The 23,203-nt window shown below is 38.3% G+C and overlaps 1 protein-coding gene across 1 annotated transcript in view; it reads right to left on the bottom strand.

Moving 5' to 3' along the window:
- Nucleotides 1–6,256: 6,256 nt before the first annotated feature.
- The window catches only part of ADCY2 (adenylate cyclase 2), a 209,401-nt gene continuing 192,454 nt past the window's right edge, over nucleotides 6,257–23,203 (bottom strand). The window contains exons 20-25 of the mRNA XM_061369676.1: nucleotides 21,965–22,123; nucleotides 15,678–15,824; nucleotides 14,052–14,159; nucleotides 11,890–12,004; nucleotides 8,350–8,474; nucleotides 6,257–7,053 (exon numbers count right to left, since the gene is read on the bottom strand). Coding sequence (XP_061225660.1) covers nucleotides 6,901–7,053; nucleotides 8,350–8,474; nucleotides 11,890–12,004; nucleotides 14,052–14,159; nucleotides 15,678–15,824; nucleotides 21,965–22,123 — 807 coding nt within the window. The 3' untranslated portion in view covers nucleotides 6,257–6,900. The remainder of the gene's footprint in view (nucleotides 7,054–8,349; nucleotides 8,475–11,889; nucleotides 12,005–14,051; nucleotides 14,160–15,677; nucleotides 15,825–21,964; nucleotides 22,124–23,203) is intronic.

The raw sequence follows: 23,203 nt of genomic DNA, 5'->3' as shown, positions 1-23,203 counted from the left end.
ATTGAAAACCCAGCAGCTGCCTTACATCAGCTTCCTGTGCAGAGACACGTTTGCCACTGTGAAAGTGCTTTTTTTGTAGTTTAGTCCAAGCAGCAAGAGACAGTACACCCATTTATAAAAAGCAGCTCAGCTGAAGCTGCAGCTATAAATAGAGCTGCAAGAAACCGTTTGCTAGAAATATAAACTAAGCTAGAAAAGTGATCTGAAGTCACATCTAAAAGATTTCTCTCCAGGTTTCTTTCGACTGTTCACATGTAACTCATTAACATTTAAGATGGCATTAAATTGAATTACACAATGTAATTCAGATCATTAAAAATATTGCTGGATGCCTGTTATAGGTTTGTATTGTGTGTGTGTCCCCCATTTGACATAATTAAAACCAATGCTTTTCAGTTAATTTTTCTTTCCTAATGAAGGTATGAATCCCTTTAGAATTATAGGATTATTTGAACCTTGCAAAGGCTTTTTCTTCCTTGTCACCTTTTGCAGGCTTCCCAGAAGCAGGATATTAATGCACAGGGGTGTTTGTTCCAGTTACAGCCAGATTTAGATCACGAGCTACTAATATGCTACTGTTAAGTGCATGTTCCTGTTACAGAGTTGCACAGAAGGTCAGTCTGTTTCCCTAGTAACTTAAACATGAACATGTAAATAATTGTGAGAGGGCGATGGAGCAATTTTAAACTATATGGTGAAAATGCTGTATTCAAATACAGCTGAGCTCAAAGTGTTAAAAGCTGCTTTGAATGCGGTGTCTGAAGGAGGAGAAGTTCAATTTCCTGCCTTTTTAGGGAGCAGTAATATCCCTCTCAGGTTCTTCTAAGGTTCCTAATGTGTACTTTTATAGCCATAAATGTCTCAAAGGCAAAAAAAAATTTAATTTGTGAAGCAAATGGTAAGGGGGGGCAGGAAGGAACATGACAGAGATGGCAAAGACAGAGGAAAGAAGACAGGATGGACATAGGAGGACAGATGATATGTAACTGGTCAGGTTATTATGCAGAAAAACCACAGTAGCTGTTTTCTTACTACAGGCTGGTGTATCTGTTTTAAACTCATGTCACTTATATCTGAGATGGCTAGTCTGCTGTCAAGTTATAGCTTAGCAATTCATCTCCTGTCCTTGCTGTTTGACATTAATGTGTACCAGATTGCTGTGTTGCCTACCCTCAGCTGAGCCATGAGACAATCTTAGCCACAAAAGTTCCACTGATGGCCCTTGAAGAAGAGGCTGGAACAAAAATGGCTCAAAACCTCTGTTCCCTCTCCACTACCACAGCTTTGGTCCAAGCCAGTTGTTTTACACAAGTGCTTGTTTCTTCTAGATCCTAATTAGTGACAGATTGCCCATCTCAAATAGGAAGACTTCAGAAGTTTTCTGAAGGAGGTGCTGGACTGGAGAAGTACTTTTTTCACATAATCATAATTATTTTAATAATTTGAAAGCAATTATAAAATTATAACTCATTGACTGATCTAATTTGCAATTATTATTTGTATGCTGATGTGGTGGGTTGACCATGGCTGGACACCAGGTGCCCACCAACGCCACTCTGTCACTCCCACTCTGCAGCAGGACAGGGAAGAGAAAATACAATGGAAGGCTTGTGAGTCAAGGCAAGGACATGGAGAAATCACTCACCAATTACCATCATCGGCAAAACAGACTCAATCTGGGGAAATCAGTTTAATTTATCATCAAACAAATCAGAGTAGGATAATGAGAAATAAACCCAAATCTTAAAACACTTTCCCACCACTCCTCCCATCTTCCCAGGCTCAGCTTCACTCCTGATTTTCTCTACCGTCCAGCAGTGTAGGGGCACAGGGAATGGAGATTGTTGTCAGTTCATCACGCACTGTCTCTGCTGCTCCTTCCTCCTCACTCTTCCCTGCTCCAGTCTGGGGTCACTCTCACAGAAGACAGTCCTCCATGAACTGCTTCAGCATGGGTCACTTCCATGGGTGCAGCCCTTGAGGAACAGACTGCTTCTGTGTGTCCCTTCCATGGGTCCAGAATCATTTGCTCTAGTGTTGCCCATGGCAGCAAACCTACTCCAGCATGGTCTCCTCTCTCCACGGGGCCACAGGTCCTATCAGGACTCTGCTCCAGTGCAGGCTTCCCACGGGGTCACAGCCTCCTTCAGACATCCCCCTGCTCTGGTGTGTGATCCTTCATGGGCTGCAGGTGGATATCTGCTCCACGATGGACCTCCATGGGCTGCAGGTGGATATCTGCTCCGGTGCCTGGAGCACCTCCTCTGCTCTTTCTGTGCTGAACTTGGTGTCACAGTTCATGAGCTGCTTGTCTCACACATTCTCACTCCTCTTTTCAGTTGAAGTTTCTCCTGTGCAGTAACATTTTCCCCTTATTAACTGTTACCCCAGAGGTGCTGCCCCCATTACTGGTGGGCTCTGCCTTGGCCAGCAGTGGGTCTGTCTTGTAGCCAGCTGGCATTGGCTCCATCAGACATGGGGGAAGCTTCTGACAGCTTCTCACAGGAGCCACCTCTGTAGCCCTCCCACGACCAAAACCTTGCCATGCAAACCCAGTACAGCTGACTGAAGTCTGCTGAATGGATACTCCAATTCAGATGAATATGCATTCAATAACTCTCTTGGTAAGTAGAGTAATACATTACTTTATACATGAGGTGACATTACTTTCAAAATAGATGTTATTTGTAACATTTTGGAGTGTAAACATGAAAAGTTTAGTTGAGAAATGTTACTCTTTCAAATTACTTCATGTTCATTTTTCCCTGTCAAAACTGAGATTTTCATGAAGAGCATCTCAATGGCTACAGATATATTTGAAAGATACTCCATAAAAAATTTCAAACAATTCTTGGCAGAATCTTTGTTTTGAACAGTGGCATCCTACAACATAAAGGGTTTCATATCTTCATAGTGGCAAACAGGATTAAAATGTCCTTATCTTGCATTTTGGCATATTAAAAATGACATTGACCTGAATAATTCCTGTCCCTAAATTTGAAAATGTTTAAAATGAATATGTAGCAAACCAGCTACAGTTGATTTATACACCATCTTTGACAAATCCACACAAATTTGAAGTACTTCAAGGAACAAAAATAATCTCTTAATTGCATTTTATTTAAGGCACATATATCTCATTCTACATTTGTTTCCTTCCCAGAGTCACTCCACTATTCTAGAAAAGAAAGAAAAAATAAAACTAAAAAGTCCTACTCTTAAAATTGTTTGGGGTCCATCAGTAAAAAGTGTTGAAGAGTTTTGTTTATGTCAGGTGAAGGAGGATCTGCTACTGAAAATGAAAAGAATTAAAATACCATCAGACAGAAGCACAACCAAGAGGAAAACTGCACAATCGTTGCATTTAACAGAAATCTCCTGCTATGTGCAGCATCCTGACAACATAACTAATTATTTGTCCTGATATGAGATTCTGAAAACAGGACAGGCTTTCAACAGCTCTACCTTCATATGTGCTCAGCTCTCACTTTAGAAACAAGCAGACTGAACTACCTGTATCTCAGTAGAAAAAGAGGTCTTTAGGTATTTTACAAAATAGAGGAAACATAAAGGAATATAAAGAGAATGAAAAATGCTTTACACAGCATAAATAAGATGGTAATGTCTCTTTAGAAGCAGCAGCTAAATAGCATTAATTTACAGGTAATGTCGAATATTTTTGTAGTTCACAAAAATATCTGCAAGTCTAATCTTTCTTCCTGTCTTCTGGTAGCCCTCCGTAAATTGGAGCAAAGCAGTGCCTTTGAAAAAGAAATCCAGCAGGCTCCCCAGGTGTTCCTGTTTGATTTCATTTTCCCATACCGCAGTGAGTCACTCTTACATCGGTCTTCTGGCTGTTGCCTCATGGTGTGAAAGACGTTGGCACTTTTGGAAGTCACACTCTTTGTAGTTTGCTACCAACCTAGGAACTATGGCACCAACATGGAAATTGTAGAACCTGGTGAGCCCTACTGTGATGCAGAATATATGGAATGTCAAATACTGATCTGCATGATTATGATAAAGCTTTTCAAGTTACACACTGATACATGAGCAGCGTTACATCCAGTTATTGAGGCAGATGAAATTGCTGCAGGAGAGGATGAAAGAAGATACAAGAGCTCTGGGTCAATCTAGACAGGGGAAAAATAAAACAGCATAAACAGTAGATGTAAAATGAATTGGAAGACAAGAAGTATTTATCAGATACAAACAGCTTCTTGGCACTAGAAAGATAATAATAATACTCAGCAACTGAAGGCTAGAAAGAGGATGGTATGCACCTCTTTGTCTAGGCATCATACTGCATACATAATCATCTTTTGCTGGCTTTCTTGTTCTTTAGCAGAATTTGGCTGCAATAATCCAAACACAACTAAAACACGGGAGAACACCAGTGAAACACAAGTGCTCTGAACAAGTGCATTTTAAACATGCTCTTGGAGAGCACATATCTAACTTTCTTATATTTCACTGGGCCAGTCAGCTTACAGTCATTCAAATGTTTTAACTTCTCATGGCTTACAGAAATATAATATTGTTTCACTTTTATAAAAATCATAGAAACAAGGCTTTCGAGCTATGTACAAGGTTTGCTACTGATGCTCAAGAAAAGAAATGAAAAGCAAAATCCTGACTGCACAGGTTTTATACACATAGATGCTACAGAACAATATAATCAACTTTCATAAAGGGTTTTCATACACAGTAAGAAATGATTGCTTTGACCTGTGATAATACCAGAATGATTTTAAGGGCCCAGAGTGCATTAAAAATCTAAGAAAGAGATTAATACATATATTTTTAATTGCTCCTTTATAGGTTTTATAAGCTATTGGGGAGGAGGGATTTAGGAAGTCTTTAAGCATAGCTAAGTTACAGCTTGTTTTAGGCAATGACTGGGACATTGTTTCTGCTGCCATATGAGCTATTTGTAAAGTCTTTTAATTCCACTGGAAAATATTTATCATAACTTATTAATTAAAAGGAAGAAATCATAAAGACTGCAAAATATTTTTACTGATATTTTATTAGACTTAGCACCTATCTTGAGAGTTACTGATCACGTCTCCAGATCTGGGTGAAACATCAAGTGTGTTATGTTGGACGTAACTGAAATAGCTTGCATTCTGCTTTTAGGTTCTCTTAAAGGGATCAAAATTCAGATTGTCTATTTTACTGCAAATGTAGGCATTTTCAAATCTACTGTCATTCCCATAGTGGGCAGATGGCTGCTGTGAGTAAATCATGCCATACTCTGTGAGACCATGGCCTCATGCCATTATTTGTGACCCACAATTCTGAGAACTCCTTCTGAAAGGACACCGATGCAATACAAATATAAATATCTATTTACTGATTGAGAAATCCGAATACTTTTTACATTTTAAGGACATGCCAGAGCTAATAGCACATAAATTGACTTCTGTATTCATATGGTGTCAGTCAGAAAAAAAATCTTGTAATTATATGCTGTTTTGTAATTACATATTATATTGTTGTTGTGATTTTATTAATTTTGGTCTTGTTAGGATGTTATGACTGAAAGAATATGTTAATTTCAAGTAGTGATTACAGCAAAGCAAAAATTAATCTTTACTGTTTATGCTCCTTCAAAGGAGTATAGATAGTACAATTACTTGCCTTTTCACTCTTTCACCTAGCTCGTCTATAAAGTGTGAGACTTCTAAATTAAATAGGATTTAAGTTAATCTCAAATATCCACAAATTAGCAATTTTTGTGTTTTTTGCTGATGTCCTGATAAAATAGAATCTTTCAAATATTCTGTGGAATCCAGCATTGTAATGGTTAAGTGACAGGTATGTAAGGGCAAAAGAGGTTGTCAAAGGCAAAACAAACAAGACTTTTCTTCTCTTAAACAGCTTCTTCTAGCCATTAAGCATTGCAGGATAGTTGCAAAGTAGCAACACTGCAGCTGTCTCCAGTAGCCTCCATTTTGCTTGTGGTTATGGGTTTGAGGTAAGCCTGTATTGCCTAGGGAGTGAATGACTGCAAGTCTATGATGCCACCCAAGACTGAAGACAATAGAGGTGATTCAGTTTCTGAATTGCAATAGCAAGTCTAGCAGATATTATTGACCAAGGTTATTAAGAACCTTGGTCTTAATAATGATTGAGGCTAATAGCCTACTTCAACATCTAACTGCTGAATAAAAAGCAGTAGCAGCAGCACAGGATGCAGAAATTTAGAGCATTAGAAGCCATATAAGGAAGCAAAACTAAGAGACAGCAACAGTAAGACAAAGTACATATAAACTTTTAATGAATTAACCTTACAAAAGACAATAGCTTCAAAACATTTGACACGTTTGTACAAAACTATTCCAGCATTGTTAGTTCTCTCTTCAGAAAGAATGCCAGCAAGCCACCCAACGTGTCCCTGGCTATGAGATGCAACTGGTGATCACATCCAAATCATGTGTGGATAGAGTAAACTTATTTACAAATACTGTATACTTTAATACCAGATTAGTAGATGCTATTGGGGAGCGACTGTATTTTCCAGAAAACACCATGCATCAGAAAATAGTATGCACCCCTAGCTTTATTGCCTTTTTTTCCACGCATTTGTCACTAACATCTCTTTAAAGTCCTTTCAGGATGAGTTATCTCCTTTTAATTCCTATTACTTCTTTTCTTGTCTTTGAATAACAGTGCAAGTAGCAGTACAATCTTCCAGTCCTATAGTGTACATCACAACTGTCCTTGAACATAAGGAATATCAAGGTGCAAAATGATGGCTCATGGGACTATTCTGCAGCCATATTAAAGTAAGTGCCACATACCAGAAAATAGCACGCATGTTAAGGGCCAAAATGTAGTTAAAAAGTGCGTGATACTTTCCTGAAAATATGGTACTGATGACACGTACAAGCATCTTCAAGATGCCATGTTCCCTTGTGAAAGGGATCTTGTCATTTCAGTATGTACAAAGTATGTCTTCAATTCTCCTTTTCCTTTTACATTTATTATTCCTCTGCAAGTGCTCATGTACCCCAGTGTCTGCAGGACGTTGTTTGTCTCCTCTGTAACCTGCAACAACACAGTAGTAGAACCAGTGTTGATAACAGAGCAAAACAGAATCTTCTTCCACAGAGTGAAGAGAACATATGTTCTGAGGAATTATAAGGGGGTTGCTATAATGCTTATAAGGCCTTTAAGGGTCTCCTGTGAGGTTTGGGCACCTGAGCTTTCAAATAGTCTGTTGCCTATTTTAATTACTTACATTGGGTATCAAATTTGGTGTAATAATTTCTGGAGCTAGGATTGCAAACACAGTAGATACACAAATGGCACTATGGACAGTGCTCTTCCTCATACAGCATTTTTTTCAACTTCAGGAGGTGTTTTTCTTTCCAGTAGACCCAACCTTCCCCATCATTTTGTAAATACTAAGGCTGTGTGAATGAAGTGATGAGACATTAGCGTCGGTGTCAGAGATGCTGTTGCCAGTTTCACACATAACTGACAGTGAACCAAACTGCAGGCAGTTTTGCCATTTTAGGTGAAAGGCCACTAGAATGGGGGTTGTTCAACATCATCAGTTGTTTCAGACTGTGTTTCTTTGTGAAACAAGCAACTGTTTGTAGATGTCATTGCTTTGGCATCCCTTCTGTTTTCAGTTTTGACCACAGTTGGTAACTTTTCCATTACTTTGTTCTGTATAGTCTTAATCATAGATTCAGAGTGCTCTCAATTGCATGCTGGGATCCCAAAGTGCAGGGCAGGATATTAGGCAGATACTTAAAATGTGATCCATGACTATGGAATCACTGGAAAGTTAGTAAATTGAAGGTTTTTTCTATAAGATCTATCTATAATCTATACAGATAATAATATATAAAGATTATTAATCAGCATGGTTCACTGAAAGTTTCATGATCACTTTATGGATTTAACTTAATGTACAACAGTTATGGTCATTTACTTTATTTAGAAATAACATCAGCAATGCCCTTCAGAGATAAGGTAGCTAGTATTTTATGAGTTTAAAAATCCACAGAATAAATATGTGATTTCCCTCAAATCATCCTCTTAACTTAGGGATTAATTTCTAGCCAATCCATTATGTCCTCCACTGTATTCCTCTGTAGGGTTAAGACATAGTTTTTATTCTCCTCCTATATTGCCCATAATTTTGTTTTAATTCTTTAGTTTCCTGCCCAGGGTTTAATTCTTCTGAAATGTAAAGTTACAGCTGGTAGGTAATGTGTTTTTGTAGGCATCCTTAGCTCCAAAACACAGACCTGTTTAGTGTACAAATATGCATTTTTTTAAGCATCAGACTCAGAAGATTAAGATAAATACTAGCACAAAAATAAAACTTACCTGTATTTTGTCTAAGACACCAGTGCTGTCCATCCTGCTGGCCACGTTTACTGTATTGCCCCAGATATCGTATTGTGGTTTTTGAGCTCCAATTACTCCAGCTATCACAGGTCCATGGTTGATACCTGGAAGACATCAGAACTTAAGAACACACATCCATCAAACAGGGATGCACAGAGCACCTGGTAACATACCAAGTCAATAAACATGGTATTTAGCCCATGCTGAATAATGAATAAAGCTAACAACAGTTTGTTCACAACTGCTTTATTAACAAATGCACATTGTAAGGGTGAAGAACAACATGGTACACTCCAGTATTAATCTTGCAGTCATTTTGTATCCTATGTTATGTTTGTAAAGGAAGAGAGTTGTACTCTGCTAGTAGGGAAGGAAACCAGGAGGCAAAATCAAAAGCACTATCATTAACCATCCATCAAATATACTGTAATTGTAACTCTAATTACAGTGATGACCAGAAAAGCCAAGTTAGATGAGCAGGAAAGCCAAAACCTAGTGAGGAATAAACTCTGGACAAGCAAGTAGTTTGGAGTTCTAAAATTATCTCCATAACTGACTTCTATTAATTCCTTGATGGAAACCACCACTAGGGATATATCTGTGCAGTAAAATGAAAGTGTGATTGTAAAACAGGGAGGCATTTCGGAGATGGCTTATGTAGTATGGATCGTATGTGACATGGCAGCATGGGATACCAACCACAGTATGAGCCCACTTGGAAGCCCTGAAAAAAGCGACCGTAGCAGTTAAGTTTAGAAAACTGGGGACATATGCAAACCCTAAAGGATACCAAATAGAACCTGATAAATAGTTGTCTAAGCGCTTGAGATTAAATGCACAAAGGGACTCTAGGCCTTGCAACACCCTGCATTAACAACTAGGCCATGGGTGTCTCTTTCTGCCTCAGATCATCCAATGTGTATAAAGCACTAGGGACCTAAGAGTGGAATCCACAAGAGCTATCTGCTGAGTAGCCCAAAAAGTACCAAAGAGACGTGTGTGGCATACGCTCTGCCATGGTCCAGAAATTAGGGCAGTATGGTGGGACTTCCCTACAAAAATGCGACGGGCAAGAGGTGACTTTATTTTTTTTACCTTTTTTCTGAACCATTCTGGTGGTTTGAGTAATACCTCAGGGGCTGGAGAGCCAGTTTCAGATCCCCCGTCCTTCAAAGAGACTTCTACCCATATCTCTTAGGAATGCGTATTGGTCACCCAGGATTTCTGTGATGTGCTGCTCTATGTCATTCCTGTTAGTGCAAGTCTCTTTTGTGTGACACGTGAATGTTTACTGGGGCAAGGCTGGAAGAGTAGCACTGTCAGTCCAGGTGAATGCTCTAACAGAGGGTGATACCATCTGTCTGTCTCCCTTGTATCCAAAGTGACATTTAATTATTATATGAAAAGGAAAATACTGTTCAGCAAATACTGTTCTGCAGGACAGACAGAGAGTATCTTATTCCAAAGTATCCTACAACCTGGGCTCATAGGATTCTCCAGGGAAGAGGGATCTTTATGCTTGAACAGCCTCAGCCAAAAGATGAACCAAATTAAGTTCACCTACAACACAGACAAATGTTCTAACCATAAAGCTATATGGAAAACAGCATGTCAGCCTTCATTCTGTTGTGGAAAAAAGCAGTGCCTGTGCAAAACTGGCTGCAAAGGCTTACCTGAACTTGTCTACTAAATCAAGTACCTTAGCTAACAGAAGGAGAGGAACACTTGAAACATAATTTAGGTGCTCCCTTCCCTTGCCTGACAACGTCAGAGTAGGCTGTGTACTTCCTAAGGCACAATTAGCATTTCAGGCACTTGCAGAAAATGAAGGTTGAAAGCTGTGTAACTCTAGCTAGTTACAACAATTCTGGGGTTAGATGCTGGCTGAGGAAGGCTTTCACAAATAGTGGTTTGGCCTTAAGTCCTTTCAGTGGGGATATTGTCGGAGGTTCAAACGTTTCTGTGGCTGTAATTGCTATGGATATCAGATGGTTTCGTGGTCAGGTGGTGGTGGTGGTAAGTGGAGAAGTGTAGATGGGAAGTTGGAGATTTCAGTGGTGCCTGTATTGGATCAAGGTGGCAAAAGTACCATTTCAAGGCTTGCATTCTTTGTGCATTTAAACATTCCTCATTTCATGAAGCAAAGGAGCCTGACTTTTCAGGAACCTATAGCAAACACTTTAAAAATCACTTTAAAGTGGGAAACTTTTTCCCTAGGAAGTTTGCTTCATGATTCCCCCTTTAAAGGAGTCAGTATTGCTTTATTCAGTTTGCAGTTTCAGCCCCAGCTCCTAGTAGCTCTTTATCTGTACTGACATTGCTGATAAAAGTATGTTTGCAAGTATTTAGCATGTCTTCTATGGCAAGAAGAGAACTTTTATTCTGTACGGAAATATGGTCTCCCTACATGTTTCTTTTAAACCCGTCAAGTTCTGTAACACTTTGAGAAGGAAGTATACTTTGGATTTCCTTTCTCATTTTTTTTTAAATTTAGCAAAGAATACAAAACCGACCGGAAAAAGGAGCACTCTAAGGAACACATATTTCGAGTCAGAAGATAGTAAGTTTTGCCAGTGGGTGGCACTGTGAAATAAACATGAAAGGAGCAGCCTGAAGGAAAAGCGAGTGGCACAGCAAGGAAAATACAAGACAGGAGAATAACTTGGAAATCAAATACTTCTGGCATGTTTGCAGGATTTATGGATTTCCAATATTAATTTAATGCTTTCATTTCACAATTTCCAAGTTACATATTGCATTGTACTGCTGTACCGCTATCAGGAAATAAACATTTCGGAACGTACGTTTCTTGATCAGCTTTGAATTCATTTATTTCATCATCCTTTCCATGGCTTACTGCAGCTGCCTATTTCTTTTTTAAATACCATGATGCACAAGTAGAAGTAATTATAAGCTGAAATAAAAGGGATACCCCTTTCAAATTTAAACAACTAGTCATCTTTACTCTTATCTGTCAATAACCACAGAACAACAAAGAGAAATACTCTCCTTTGTCTAAAACTGGGAAGGAAAGGGTGCATTTTTTTGTATGCTTACTTGAATTTAGTGCATCTAAAATATTTCAGATGCCAGCCTCACTGGCACCTTATAGCTCCTGGTCTCCAAAACCATTTATATAGTTTTGTAAAGCCCTGTCCAGAATTTTCTTGTGTCCTTAGGTATTGATAAGCTTAAAAAAAAAATCTGTGGTTAACAATATCTAAAATAATTATTATGGAGTTACCATAAAACCATTCAGAGCCATGGGAGCATATATTTTCTATTGCTCTTTACTTAGGAATATTGCCCTTTCCCGAGTCCTGCCTTGAAACACGCCTTGCAACAACAGCAGCCATGGTTAATGGGCAATACCATGTAGGCTGCCTTCAAACAGGGTACAGATGGTGCTATTTACCTTCATGGCACTTTTGATCAGTTCTACTAACAAATCAGCTGATACTTCACAATGAATTCTCCCTCTCCTCTATGATATTCTCATAAAAATTCTGTGATACATACCTACTCGTAACTTGAAGTCATTGAATGAATGCTTGTTTATGACATCCAGTTTTGCCACCAATGCAAATGCGAACTCCACCATGGTTCCTATGTGCATGTACTGTCGTTCAGGTTCCTGAATTTAAACAGCCAAACAAATAGAGTAAAATAATTTCCCTTAGCCTTAGACAATACAAACCAAAATATTCATAACACTTGAAAGCACTTAAACCCTCAGAGACATGCTAGATGATGCCCTGTCCAGCATTAGTTAGACCAAACAATGGCCAATAGACCAGGATGCATTTTACTTACAGAGTCAGGCAGTCTAGAGGTGACAGGTCCAAATCATACATAATCTAATGTTTTGATTGTCAAATAACTGATTCTGCTACCTAGTCCCACAGGCACTCAATAGCTATGTGTGCCTAAGATTTGCTCATTAATTTTATCTAAGTGTCTGTGTCTATTTTATGCCCTTTAATAATAAATAACGTTTGTGGACAGGCCCACAGAGACTTCTCCCTCTCACTGTCTCACATCTCAGTACCCTAGTTAATGCTTAAGAACCAGTGAAATTCACAATTTTAAGAGTTTCTGTAATGATCTCATCTGGTAAAAAAAGCAAGCATCTCTGAGAATTTAACAGACCTGGAAATGAATAAAATACAGGAAGAAGAAAGGAAGAAGGTAACCCATCCTCTGTCCCATCATTTCATAGCTCAGAGCTTACACCACTTATAAAACCTATAGACTTCATGTCTCCTCATACATTAACAGTGTAGCCTGATTTCTAAGTACTGATTTGAGTCCCCACAGGCTAAGGAGAAAGCTGATTTTCAGGCTCCCACAGCCCAGAGTAGGCCCCTGACAAAAGAATCACAAGAGATGGACTCATCTCTATGAGAATGACTAAATCTTCCTCATTTCTTGAGGTAAAGTGACAGAAGAGATGGACAGATGACAACTTCAGGAGATGATTCATGGAGTAGATGCATCAGCCTAGGTGGGACAGTAGTGGGAATTGCCAGAGCAGCTGTTTAGAGGAATTAAGCCTGCTTCCTTTGGTGTTCACTCCTACTTAAGACAGATGATTTCATGTTCAGTTGATGTATTCAGACCCCATCCTTAAGCACTTAGTCTTCCTTGGGTGTTTGAAACTGGGGGCAGTTCCCAGCAGTATGCCTAGCAGTCAGTCACTGCCATACGAAGTACCAAGGTATCTGTGCATCGTCAGATATCTAGACTGAAAGCTAAGTCCTGGTGGATTTCTTTTGCAAACATGTACTAAGTTACCAAACGAACACTAAAACTTGGATCTCTTGGTTCACAGTTTGTGGAAATAACTGAAATGATACATTTCTTCCTGTGCACCCACTAGTTTTAGTCGTGACTGGGAGCTCCTCTGTCTCCTCATCTTGTCTGCAGTTCTGTGTTGAATTCATCCCCTTTACCTCCCTGTATTAAATGTCAGAGCTAATTTAGAATCATTCTTTTGCTCTTTTTGTTTTTTTTTGTTACTGTCTTTTTGTCCTTGGGGCCCTTGGGATCTATAGTTCAGGTGTTAATTGCCTCTGTCTAGAAGGAACATGAGTTTGGCAAGACCACAGTTATTCTAAGCAGAGAATGTGTTGATTCATAATTGCTGTCTCTGTCACTAACTGGTAGTACTCTAAAGATCATGGCAAAAGCAAGGTTCTTGCCTAAAAGTTATATGAACTTCATTTTGACTGACTGCAGTTCCCAATCCTACCCTATTAAGTAAGCTAGGAACAAAGGAACATGTTCTCAGTGCTGAGCCTGAAGGATCTACAGGTGTATGGTTAGTATGGCTACTCAATCATCTCAGCTTGCAATGGAAAATACTAATTTTTTGCAGTGGTTTTCACAATTTACAAATCCAGTTCTGCTGCAGCATGTAGAAATAAAATGCTGTATTGTATTTAGAATAGAAGGCCTGTTTTAGACTTAGCAAATACAGTGGCATTTTGAAACCACAGTGTGAAAAGCAGTAATTCAGAGAGACTACTAAACAAAAACATACACTTGTTGACAACAATACAGTCTATCCTAATATAAAAAAAACCTAGGCCACAACATTATATTTAACCTGCAGTTTAATGAACAGAATTTTAGCCTTTGTTTGAACATGGTCTGTATTAACCAGAAGCCTTTTCTTGTACCTGACACTGTTCTTGGTTGGGTGTGGCACTCAGTCCTGTTGCTGCCATGTAAGTACTCCCAATGGTCTTTATCTTTTCAACTCCACTGAACTTTGGCTTCGACAATAACTGTAAAACAAGGATGGCTATTCATTATTCAGATCAGCTGTCTTATTACTCTAACAGCATTGTTACTCTAACAGCATTTAGACCATCAATTCTTAGAACAGTCTCTTAATAGACCCCAAATGGCTTCACAAATATATACAGGATGAAGGACTTAAGGGTGGGTAAAACAGTGGTTACAGCCTCCAAGCGAAGCAAATGTTTGTCTGCTAAAATTTAATTTTAATCAAATTTAGTCCCTTTTCATTACAAAGGACTAAATTTATAGTAATAATCAGAGAATCGTAGAATAGTTAGGGTTGGAAAGGACCATCAAGTTCCAACCCCCCTGCCATGGGCAGGGACACCTCACACTAAACCATATCACCCAAGGCCTCATCCAACCTGGTCTTGAAGACTGCTGGGGATGGAGCATTCACAACCTCCCTGGGCAACCTATTCCAGTGCCAGGAATTTCCTCCTTATATCCAATCTAAACTTCCCCTGTTTAGGTTTGAACCCATTACCCCTTGTCCTATCACTACAGTCCCTAATGAAGAGTCCCTCCCCAACATCCTTACAGGCCCCCTTCAGATACTGGAAGGCTGCTATGAGGTCTCCACGCAGCCTTCTCCAGGCTCAACAGCCCCAACTTTCTCAGCCTGTCTAAATTCCATGTTATTGTACATACAGCTGTTAAAAGTCAGTAGGCTTTGCACTCATTTGAGATTTGTACTGAGTCACTATGTGAGAGGACAGTTAAGACATAAACAGTTTTCCAAAAGTGAGCATCTCTTCAACACCAGTAGGACAGTCAATTACAACAGGACTAAAATACAAGGATTTTAGTTCATATCCCAGGTTGTTGTGGACATTCCAATGTTCCCCCCATGGGTTTGCTGATAAAATAACTTCTATAGCTGCATATCCACAAATCCAGACTGTGCTTTCTGAGTCATAACATGGTCTTAATGTCTTTAAAACACATACTGTTCTCAGTGAGACCTTTACAGTTACACTCTTGTAACAGTCCATCTGTAATCATACTCTGTACTTGCTTGTAACTTCAGAGAATGGAATATTAGAACTTACACAATTCTTTGATTTGCTAATGTAATCAACTGATCAATGCCCTGTATAGTGAGACAGATCAGGTGTAACACAAAGCTGTATCATTTTAGGGGACACAGATTTACATACCTGACTTTAGGCAGTAGTATTTAGAAACTGTAGTCAATATATGGCATGTAATATGACTGCCTCATGAACTGCAGCTAAAGGGCAAAAATTTCTCCATCAGATACACACATAGGATTCTTATTACAGTGAATCAAAAGCAATTGAGAATGTCAGCTTAATATCTGATTTATCTCACATCAACCTCTTTTTCCTTTAATACTCCCTGTTAAGTAATTTCCATGTGACTAGGCACACAGAAGTTCTTTTCTAACAGCTCTCTGTTTCAAGTACATTTGCTTACTGTTGCATACCCTGAGTTATTAAGATTGAAACCATATGTTGATTGCTGTTAGAAGTACATACATCATCGAAGTCAGCAATGATCTCATTTAGCAGCCTGAGACATTCCAAGCCTTCCTTATTTACATCAGATTCTGTGTAAAATTCCTTGAAATCCGGAACAGAGGCAAACATGACACAGACACAGTCATATGACTGATGATAGAGATCCTGTCCAAAAGAAAACAGAATAGAGAAAAAAATGTTAAACCCAGCTCTAGATAAATATTTCCTCATTAATAATATGCAGTATGCTTTTTCTGAAAAGGGAAGAGTTGCAGTGGTTGGAATGGCTTAAGATGGTGGTTGGGTATTTTTTGCATTAATTTTAAATGGTGTATAAAGAGATTCAACACATACACCTGAAAATATTTTAGTGATTTAAAGTTACTTTTTTTCCTCCTGAACATTAACTCTGTGAACATAAAATGTTCAGTAATTTATTAGATAGGACCCATTTCTGAGGCTTCTTATGAAAAGAATTTGGTCTGGCTTGTATGTCTGAAAGTATATTTTTGCAAAAGAATATCTAACTTATTATTAGCTGTTTGCGTTATTGTAATAACTAGCAAACTGAACCAAAACTGTAAACTGAATGCACTACAAACACATAATGCAACACAAACCTGACTGATAGTTCCTAACCAAAAATAATAAGATTGTCAATAGGACATAATAATTATCATTTCTATAACAAGGAGTTGAACTATAACTTATTTATGTGAGATTCTCCACTTCCTTCTGTGACCACCTCAGCTCCATAGGAATATTCTGGTGCTAAAATTGACCACCCCCCTCCACTGCTCATTCAGTCGGAGAAGGCAGATGATTTTGTCTAGATTTTTCTGCCCCTTTGTTCTCTAGGGATTCCATAACCAGAGCATCACTGAAGCTCCACCATGCCTCTGGGCAGTGGGGATGGAATACATCATTGCAATTCATCATTATTGTATGTATTCTTATAGCTGAGATGGTTGTACCTGACATCCAGCTTACAGCCATATATACAAAATCAGTATCACTTTAATGTGACCTGGTTGTGCAAATGAACAGCAACTAAACAAAATTTCCAATCCAATGAGTCCATAGTTAGATTGCTGCTAAAGTTCAAAGGAGTTCTGGATCTCCTGTGTCCTCCTGTCAAAAGAATTTTTCATAAAGAACTAATATTGTGATTATATTTTTCTGCCATCTATTTTATCTATCTCCATCAACACCTGGTTAATAAATTTAATCCATATAATAATGTTAAAAGTAAATGTTAAATAATATGTAAAAGTAACATATAATTCAATTCATATAATTAAGTAATCAAGTGGGGGGAAGAGGGAACCCCTCTGGCTGGATGACGTCAACTGCATTTATGCAATTAAAGCTTAATTGAATACCTGACTTAATTTGAGAGCATGGTCATCCTATGTGCATCTATATTGTCAGAACAGCAGATGTACATATCTGGGAAGTCACTTTAATGCCAGATGAGCAGAATCACCTGAGACAGAGTTTCCTTCTCTCAGTCTGTTATGGAAGAAAGGCTAAAGAAGTAATTTTTCCTAATGTAAACACTCAAGAGGAATGCCTGAAACTCTACAGGATGACTCTTGACTCTAAGAAATTCAGAAGCTCAGGCCCCAAATGACCTCTCTATGCTCCAGTCTCCCGCACTTAAAACCAGCTCCACTCTGTAATACTGCAGTGATATATACTGGGGGCTGTCTTGAGTATTTATGCACCTAGACTTGCCACAGATACACTCAAGCTTGAAATTAGTGAATTGGAGCAGTAGAAGAAGAACAACAGGCTTAGTCTGGAAATGCTTAGCTTTTGCAGTCTGCCTTTTGCTTCACATCTACTTACTTGAGGCACGTCTACACTACACTACAGTAACATTTGCCTATACATACAGTCAAAAGTCAAGATCTGATGTGCTAAGTGCTTTTCATAGACAAATTAGCAGAATAGGAACAGATATTGCATTCTGTGGTTAACTCGGCTTTTTTTCTATTTCCTCAAGTTACCTTGCTTGTAACTTAATTTCAATTTTGGGTGAAGGAATTCAGGCCAAACACAGTGCTGGTTATTAAAAGAGGAATGCATCACAAATACAGGGCCTTGGTAATACAATGTTATATAAAAGACTGGAGAGAGATACAACAATATTTATAGCAGAATGTAGGTAATTAATATTCAAAACATGGATCATTACAGATAATTTTGAAACTTACCCTACAAAATAAAATTGTATACATCTGTGATAAATACTTGAAAAAAAAAAAAAATTCAGGTTCCTACCAGATTGAAAAATCCAGTAAATTAAATCCAGTCAAATTAATAGTACACAATAATGCATACTTCTGTTCTCCTAAGGATTCTGCTAATTGGTAAGAAAAGTTGGGTTTAATTTATCAGATAAACATGAGGTAGCAGCTGTTTTATTTGCTTTATTGAATCCAGCTGATTTTGCATCTTGAGAATGCCAAACATGCCAGAATTACATTACGGATGGGATTCTGGTTGTAAAGACAAAATCTAGGCACAGAGGCGATATTGGGACGCTGCCATATCTGAAATAGGACTTGGATCTCTTGAGGTCCCTTCCAACCCTTGGGATTCTGTGATTCTGTGAACTAGCACCATGTAAAGATTTATTTGAGAATAAACTTCAAGTCATAAGAATACAGGTCTTTCAGGAGGTACAACTGAACAGGAAAAGGAGACCAACTAGCAGAGCTGCAGGCATATGATATTACTGCATAATATGAAGCAGAGATAGTAGAAGATGGTTTCATTTTATCACCTCATAATATAGGAACCAGAAGATAAACAGGACATTTAAAAGTAGAATAAGGAAAAATAATAAGAGATATATAAATGTTTATTTCATTACTATTCAACAACATGAAAGAGCTTAAAGGGTTAAACACCTGAATGCTTATGTGAATACCAGAAAAATGTGTAACAAGGAAGTGTATGCAAAGCATATGCAGAAGCAAAATACACCCTTACATTTACAGGTAAAAACACAAGGATCAAATAGCACATTAAGCTTCAGCTGTTCCTTGAGTATCTAACACTGATAGTATGTTGGACAGAAGTTAGATACTTCCTGAAATATCTAACACTGAATACTGCCAGGGCCTTGCAATTTACTGGACTGCTGATAGGCGGCAATGATGTTTACTACGATTGTCACTGAAAAAACAGTCTTATTAAACAGGAAGACCTAATTAGCTATTTGAAAATGTCTTTGCTGTCCTCCTTGAAAGCAGAAATGTTGCCCAGAATAAATCATGGCAACTTACACAACTGTACAGTCATCAGGAAGAGAAATATGACTGAGCAAAAGACAGGAGCAGAGCTTCAAACAGAAGTGCTGTCGTGACACAGGAAGATGAGTGTGCATTATGCTTTTGGCACACCACCCAGTATGGGGATAACCAACATGTAAGAAATGTAACAGTCATGCCTGACTGTTAGAATTACAGACACAAATCCTATTTTTCTATAACCAGAGGTATCACTCCTTCCTCTCCTCCATCTCAAAAATGAACAGATTGTGTATGAACAATTGTCATATGCTGAAGCTCAGTAACAGTGCCCCATTTCTCTTCCTTTAATACTGGAGCAGTATCCACCTCCACTAATGCTCTATAGCATAGTAGCGGCATGGAAACAACAACAAATGGCACTGTTTATAACCAGATGAGTAGTAATGGTGACTGTCACAATAAATGTCAGAGAAAGTAGGCTTTCCCAGCTAGTTTATTTTGATAATTCTTAACAGTAAAGACTGTGGCAATTGAGTGTCTTCATTTTCCTGAGTAATTCTCTTGAAACAGTACTCTCCAAAATGCTTAATCAGAAAATTAAATGCAACACCATTCCAGGAAGGAACAGCTTTGCTTCTCTCAACAAAACCAAAACCATCCTTTCTTCTGCAGTCAATTCCTTTCTATTTTTTTCCTTTGATAACATCTGAATTTCTGTTGGTTAGCTCTCATTAATGTCCTCTCTTCTTCTTCAGTGCTTGGACGTCTTGTCGGAATGTAGGAGGGAAATGCTTCCTGTTACACCTCTTGGAAGGGTATGTTGATAAGCTTCTCTGGGGCAGAATTTCTGTGCTAAGTAGGATGCTGGCTCTAACCTGTAGCTGATGAAACAGGATTGCTCTTGCTGAGTAATGTGCTTGACAATTACCTTGCAGCACAAAAGCTCCTGAGCCCTTTTCACTAATAGGGGATCTGGATGCTAACAACATAAATAAAAAAGCTGCATAAGCCAGGTGCAGATATATTTAATCCTTGACCTGTTTCCTGCTTTTAGTTTTATATTTGTTCCTATCTTTCTCTCTGTCAACTGGGAAGTACCCTGTTTGGTACCCAGTATGCAAACTATAAGCGGAAACTCAGTTCCAGAGGTTCTGGTAAAGCAAACAAACCTTTATTACAGTTTGCTCTGAAGTTACTTTGCTTTTCCCATATTGGCATTAGTTAATGTGTATCCTGCTATGAAAAGACCTTTGTTGGTCATCTAAAAGTATAGTCCCATTACTCTCGGTTAGCATTCATCCACTCATATTTTCCCCTTTCATCATTGCTGCCTGTTCTTCAGCAGCACACTTTGTCTTCCCTTTTCTTCATTGAACTCCATGCATAAAATTCTAAGAGAAGTAGTATTCTGAAACAGACTATTCATCCATTAGATTAATTTTCATCTCAAAATTGGGATTGGGTTTAAACAGAAAAGAATATACATAAAACCGTATCAACATGAGTGTTTGTAAGTAAGGAAAATGTGGACAAATTTCAATTCAGTGTTTGTTGACTTCAATTTCCACACAAAGAAAACAAAGGCTTGATCTGTCTTAATGTATTCTTAGGTATATACATGTACAGACATACAGAATGTCCTTTAAGGGTCAACACATTCTTGCTGACTTTGAGAGAAATCTGAGGACACGACAGATGCTTATAATCCTGAATATTTTGAGAGAAATCTGAGGACACGACAGATGCTTATAATCCTGAATATTTCCAGGGATTTGAAAGGTTCTCCCCTCTTTGAAAACTGTGTTTGAAAATAAACAAAATAAGAAAAACCTCAAGATTTTTAATTATTTTTTTTAAATGGACACCGCTAAAATAATGACAAATCATTTTTACTTCAGCTGACATGATAGATTGGAGAGCTCAGCACATTACAATTCCTACTCTTCACTAAATTTACTAAAGCTTATTTCAACCTAAGAATCTTGAGGGGTGACAATATAAATCCAGTTGCCAATACAAAGGTGAGCAGATGGTGTTGCTCTGCTGGGGAGCTGAGATGGAATAGCACATAAATGAGAAAGCAATCTCCTGATGGTTTGCTGTGTTTAATGCCTGAACTGAGAACTGGAGCTGCGCCAACTTGGCTTCCAGCCAAGGTCTTCACTGGATTCAAAGGAACCCCGCAGCAGTTTTTATTCGATATTAGCTACCAAATGAATATTTGCAGGTAGCACTAACATACTGATACAAAGTACTGATTAGTAGTGCTTAATGCAAACCACAGTGAAAGGGAAGACATTGTCCTCATTGACTCAAGAGATCGAAAATTAATCCCTAAAGCTGCAGTCTCCCCTCTTTTGTCAGTCCTGGAGCAGTTGTTTGGTATGCACAAGTAACTCAAACTATTGTTTTTACAATCTTTAGAACTACTAAATGCTTTTCTTTTTCTAACCTTTTTTGTTTTATTAAAACTGTAAAGCAATATTAGGAGCAGATCTTATTTCCACCAAAGTCAACAGGGAACTTCTGGTTGACTTTTCTGTTGTTTGGATTGGGCCCACAAGCAGCAAGTAAACAGGTAATTCAGTGTACAGAACCTCTTCCCAGAATTAACATAGCCACTTTAGTTTAAGGGAAATGGCTAATTTTCACTCCAGTAAACAAGATCTCCAGTCACCAGAAGAAAAATCAGAACCTGGGTGCAAATCCACATTATTAACAAAGGAAAAAATTTCTGAATGCATATGATTTAATTTAATCTATGTTAATTCAACCATCCCGTTCTTCCTTCTCACCCTTTTCTTACCTTCCTTTGAAAGGCAAAGTGCAGTGCCATCTAAGGTAATCTCATATGTTTTTACTTCAAGGCAGTGAGATGCATTCAGTACTGTAAAGCAAGCCTTTCAGGTAGGCAAGGGGGAATGAAAGTGACTGTAAATCTGTAATCTTGCTATATGGACCTACTGTTCAAATCAGCATTAAGTGGTATTTCCATCATACGCTGCTTTCTTATAGAGCAGAGGATATACAGAGATGGCTGACCTCATTCTTCAGGTTTCTTGCCAAGAAGTGTTCAGCTACATGGGCTGGAAGCACATTCTCCAGAAGCACCCGATTTAAGTTCTCCATGGTTTCAATCTCCTCCCGCTCTTTTTTGAACTTGTTCTTCCACAGGAAGTCTAACCTACAGTAATATTCATTCTGTTACAAGAGGACACAGAGGTAAAGAAACAATAGGCATCTTGTCCTGCTGAAGTATAGGTTTAAGAGACAAAATAAGCACAGTACATCACCCCTACAAGGCTGTTATTTGGCCACTCAAGTACAATTCCAGACACCACAGAAATCAAACCCCAAACACGCAATATGTGACATACATTTCATCAAACTTACATTGCCCTCCCAACAAAGTGGCCCATAAAAATTCCCAGGAAAAACAAATGAAGTGCCTTAAGCAATGAAAGGTTTATTTATTCACACTCAGGCTTTAGTAAATTAGTTTTAGAAATCAAACACTGTTACGGAAACAATTTACAGGTTTGCAACTTACCATGGTTTCTTAAGCATAGAATTTCACTTACAATAATGAGCAATTGAAGAATACCCTAACTTTTACCAACTTGTACTTACACCATGCAATCAGCCTCATAAGAAAAAACAGCCTACTACTATAACATGCCTTAATCATTATCAGGTTATCAAAAATGGCCCGGTCAACTAGGCCAAACCAGTTGAGTTTGTCAGAATTTTCTTTTAAATATCCCAGCAATGGAAAAAACTGGAACTATATGGAAACGTATAACATTCTTGGAATATCAGTATTTTTGCAGATCTGGTTTCATGAAAATTGTGTTGAAGAATGAGGAAAAATGCATCTCTGTGGAGCTCTCCCTACTTCTTTGCAATATTGTTAATGTTTTGTCAAAAAATCTATGGCATTATTACTACAGCAAAGCCTCCACTGGCCTGACTATCTCATTTGAGCTGATATAAATCAAGAGCTATTTCAATATGGTTCAATGGTTTCATGTTATCATGCAGCCTCAGTGAAGACTATGCTATTAACCAGAGGAACATGATTATGTTGACAGTCTTATTATAGAAAAATCTGAAAACGATAGCTAGTATTATTAGCAGTCAGTAAGCATTCACATAAAATATTAGAGTAGTCCTGGTTGGACAGTGGCTGTCACAGATAAAAATGATTCATACATGTTTTGTTGAGACCATGGCCGAAGACAGTGTAGAAAGTTGAAACGAGATGGTATCAAAATGATTTGG

This window comes from Neopsephotus bourkii, unplaced genomic scaffold (genome assembly GCF_033783945.1).
Source record: "Neopsephotus bourkii isolate Nb327-2 ecotype Australia unplaced genomic scaffold, CSIRO-AGI_Nbou_v1 NB_1508, whole genome shotgun sequence".
NCBI lineage: Eukaryota > Metazoa > Chordata > Aves > Psittaciformes > Psittacidae > Neopsephotus > Neopsephotus bourkii.
This window is presented reverse-complemented; position numbering and strand designations above follow the sequence as displayed.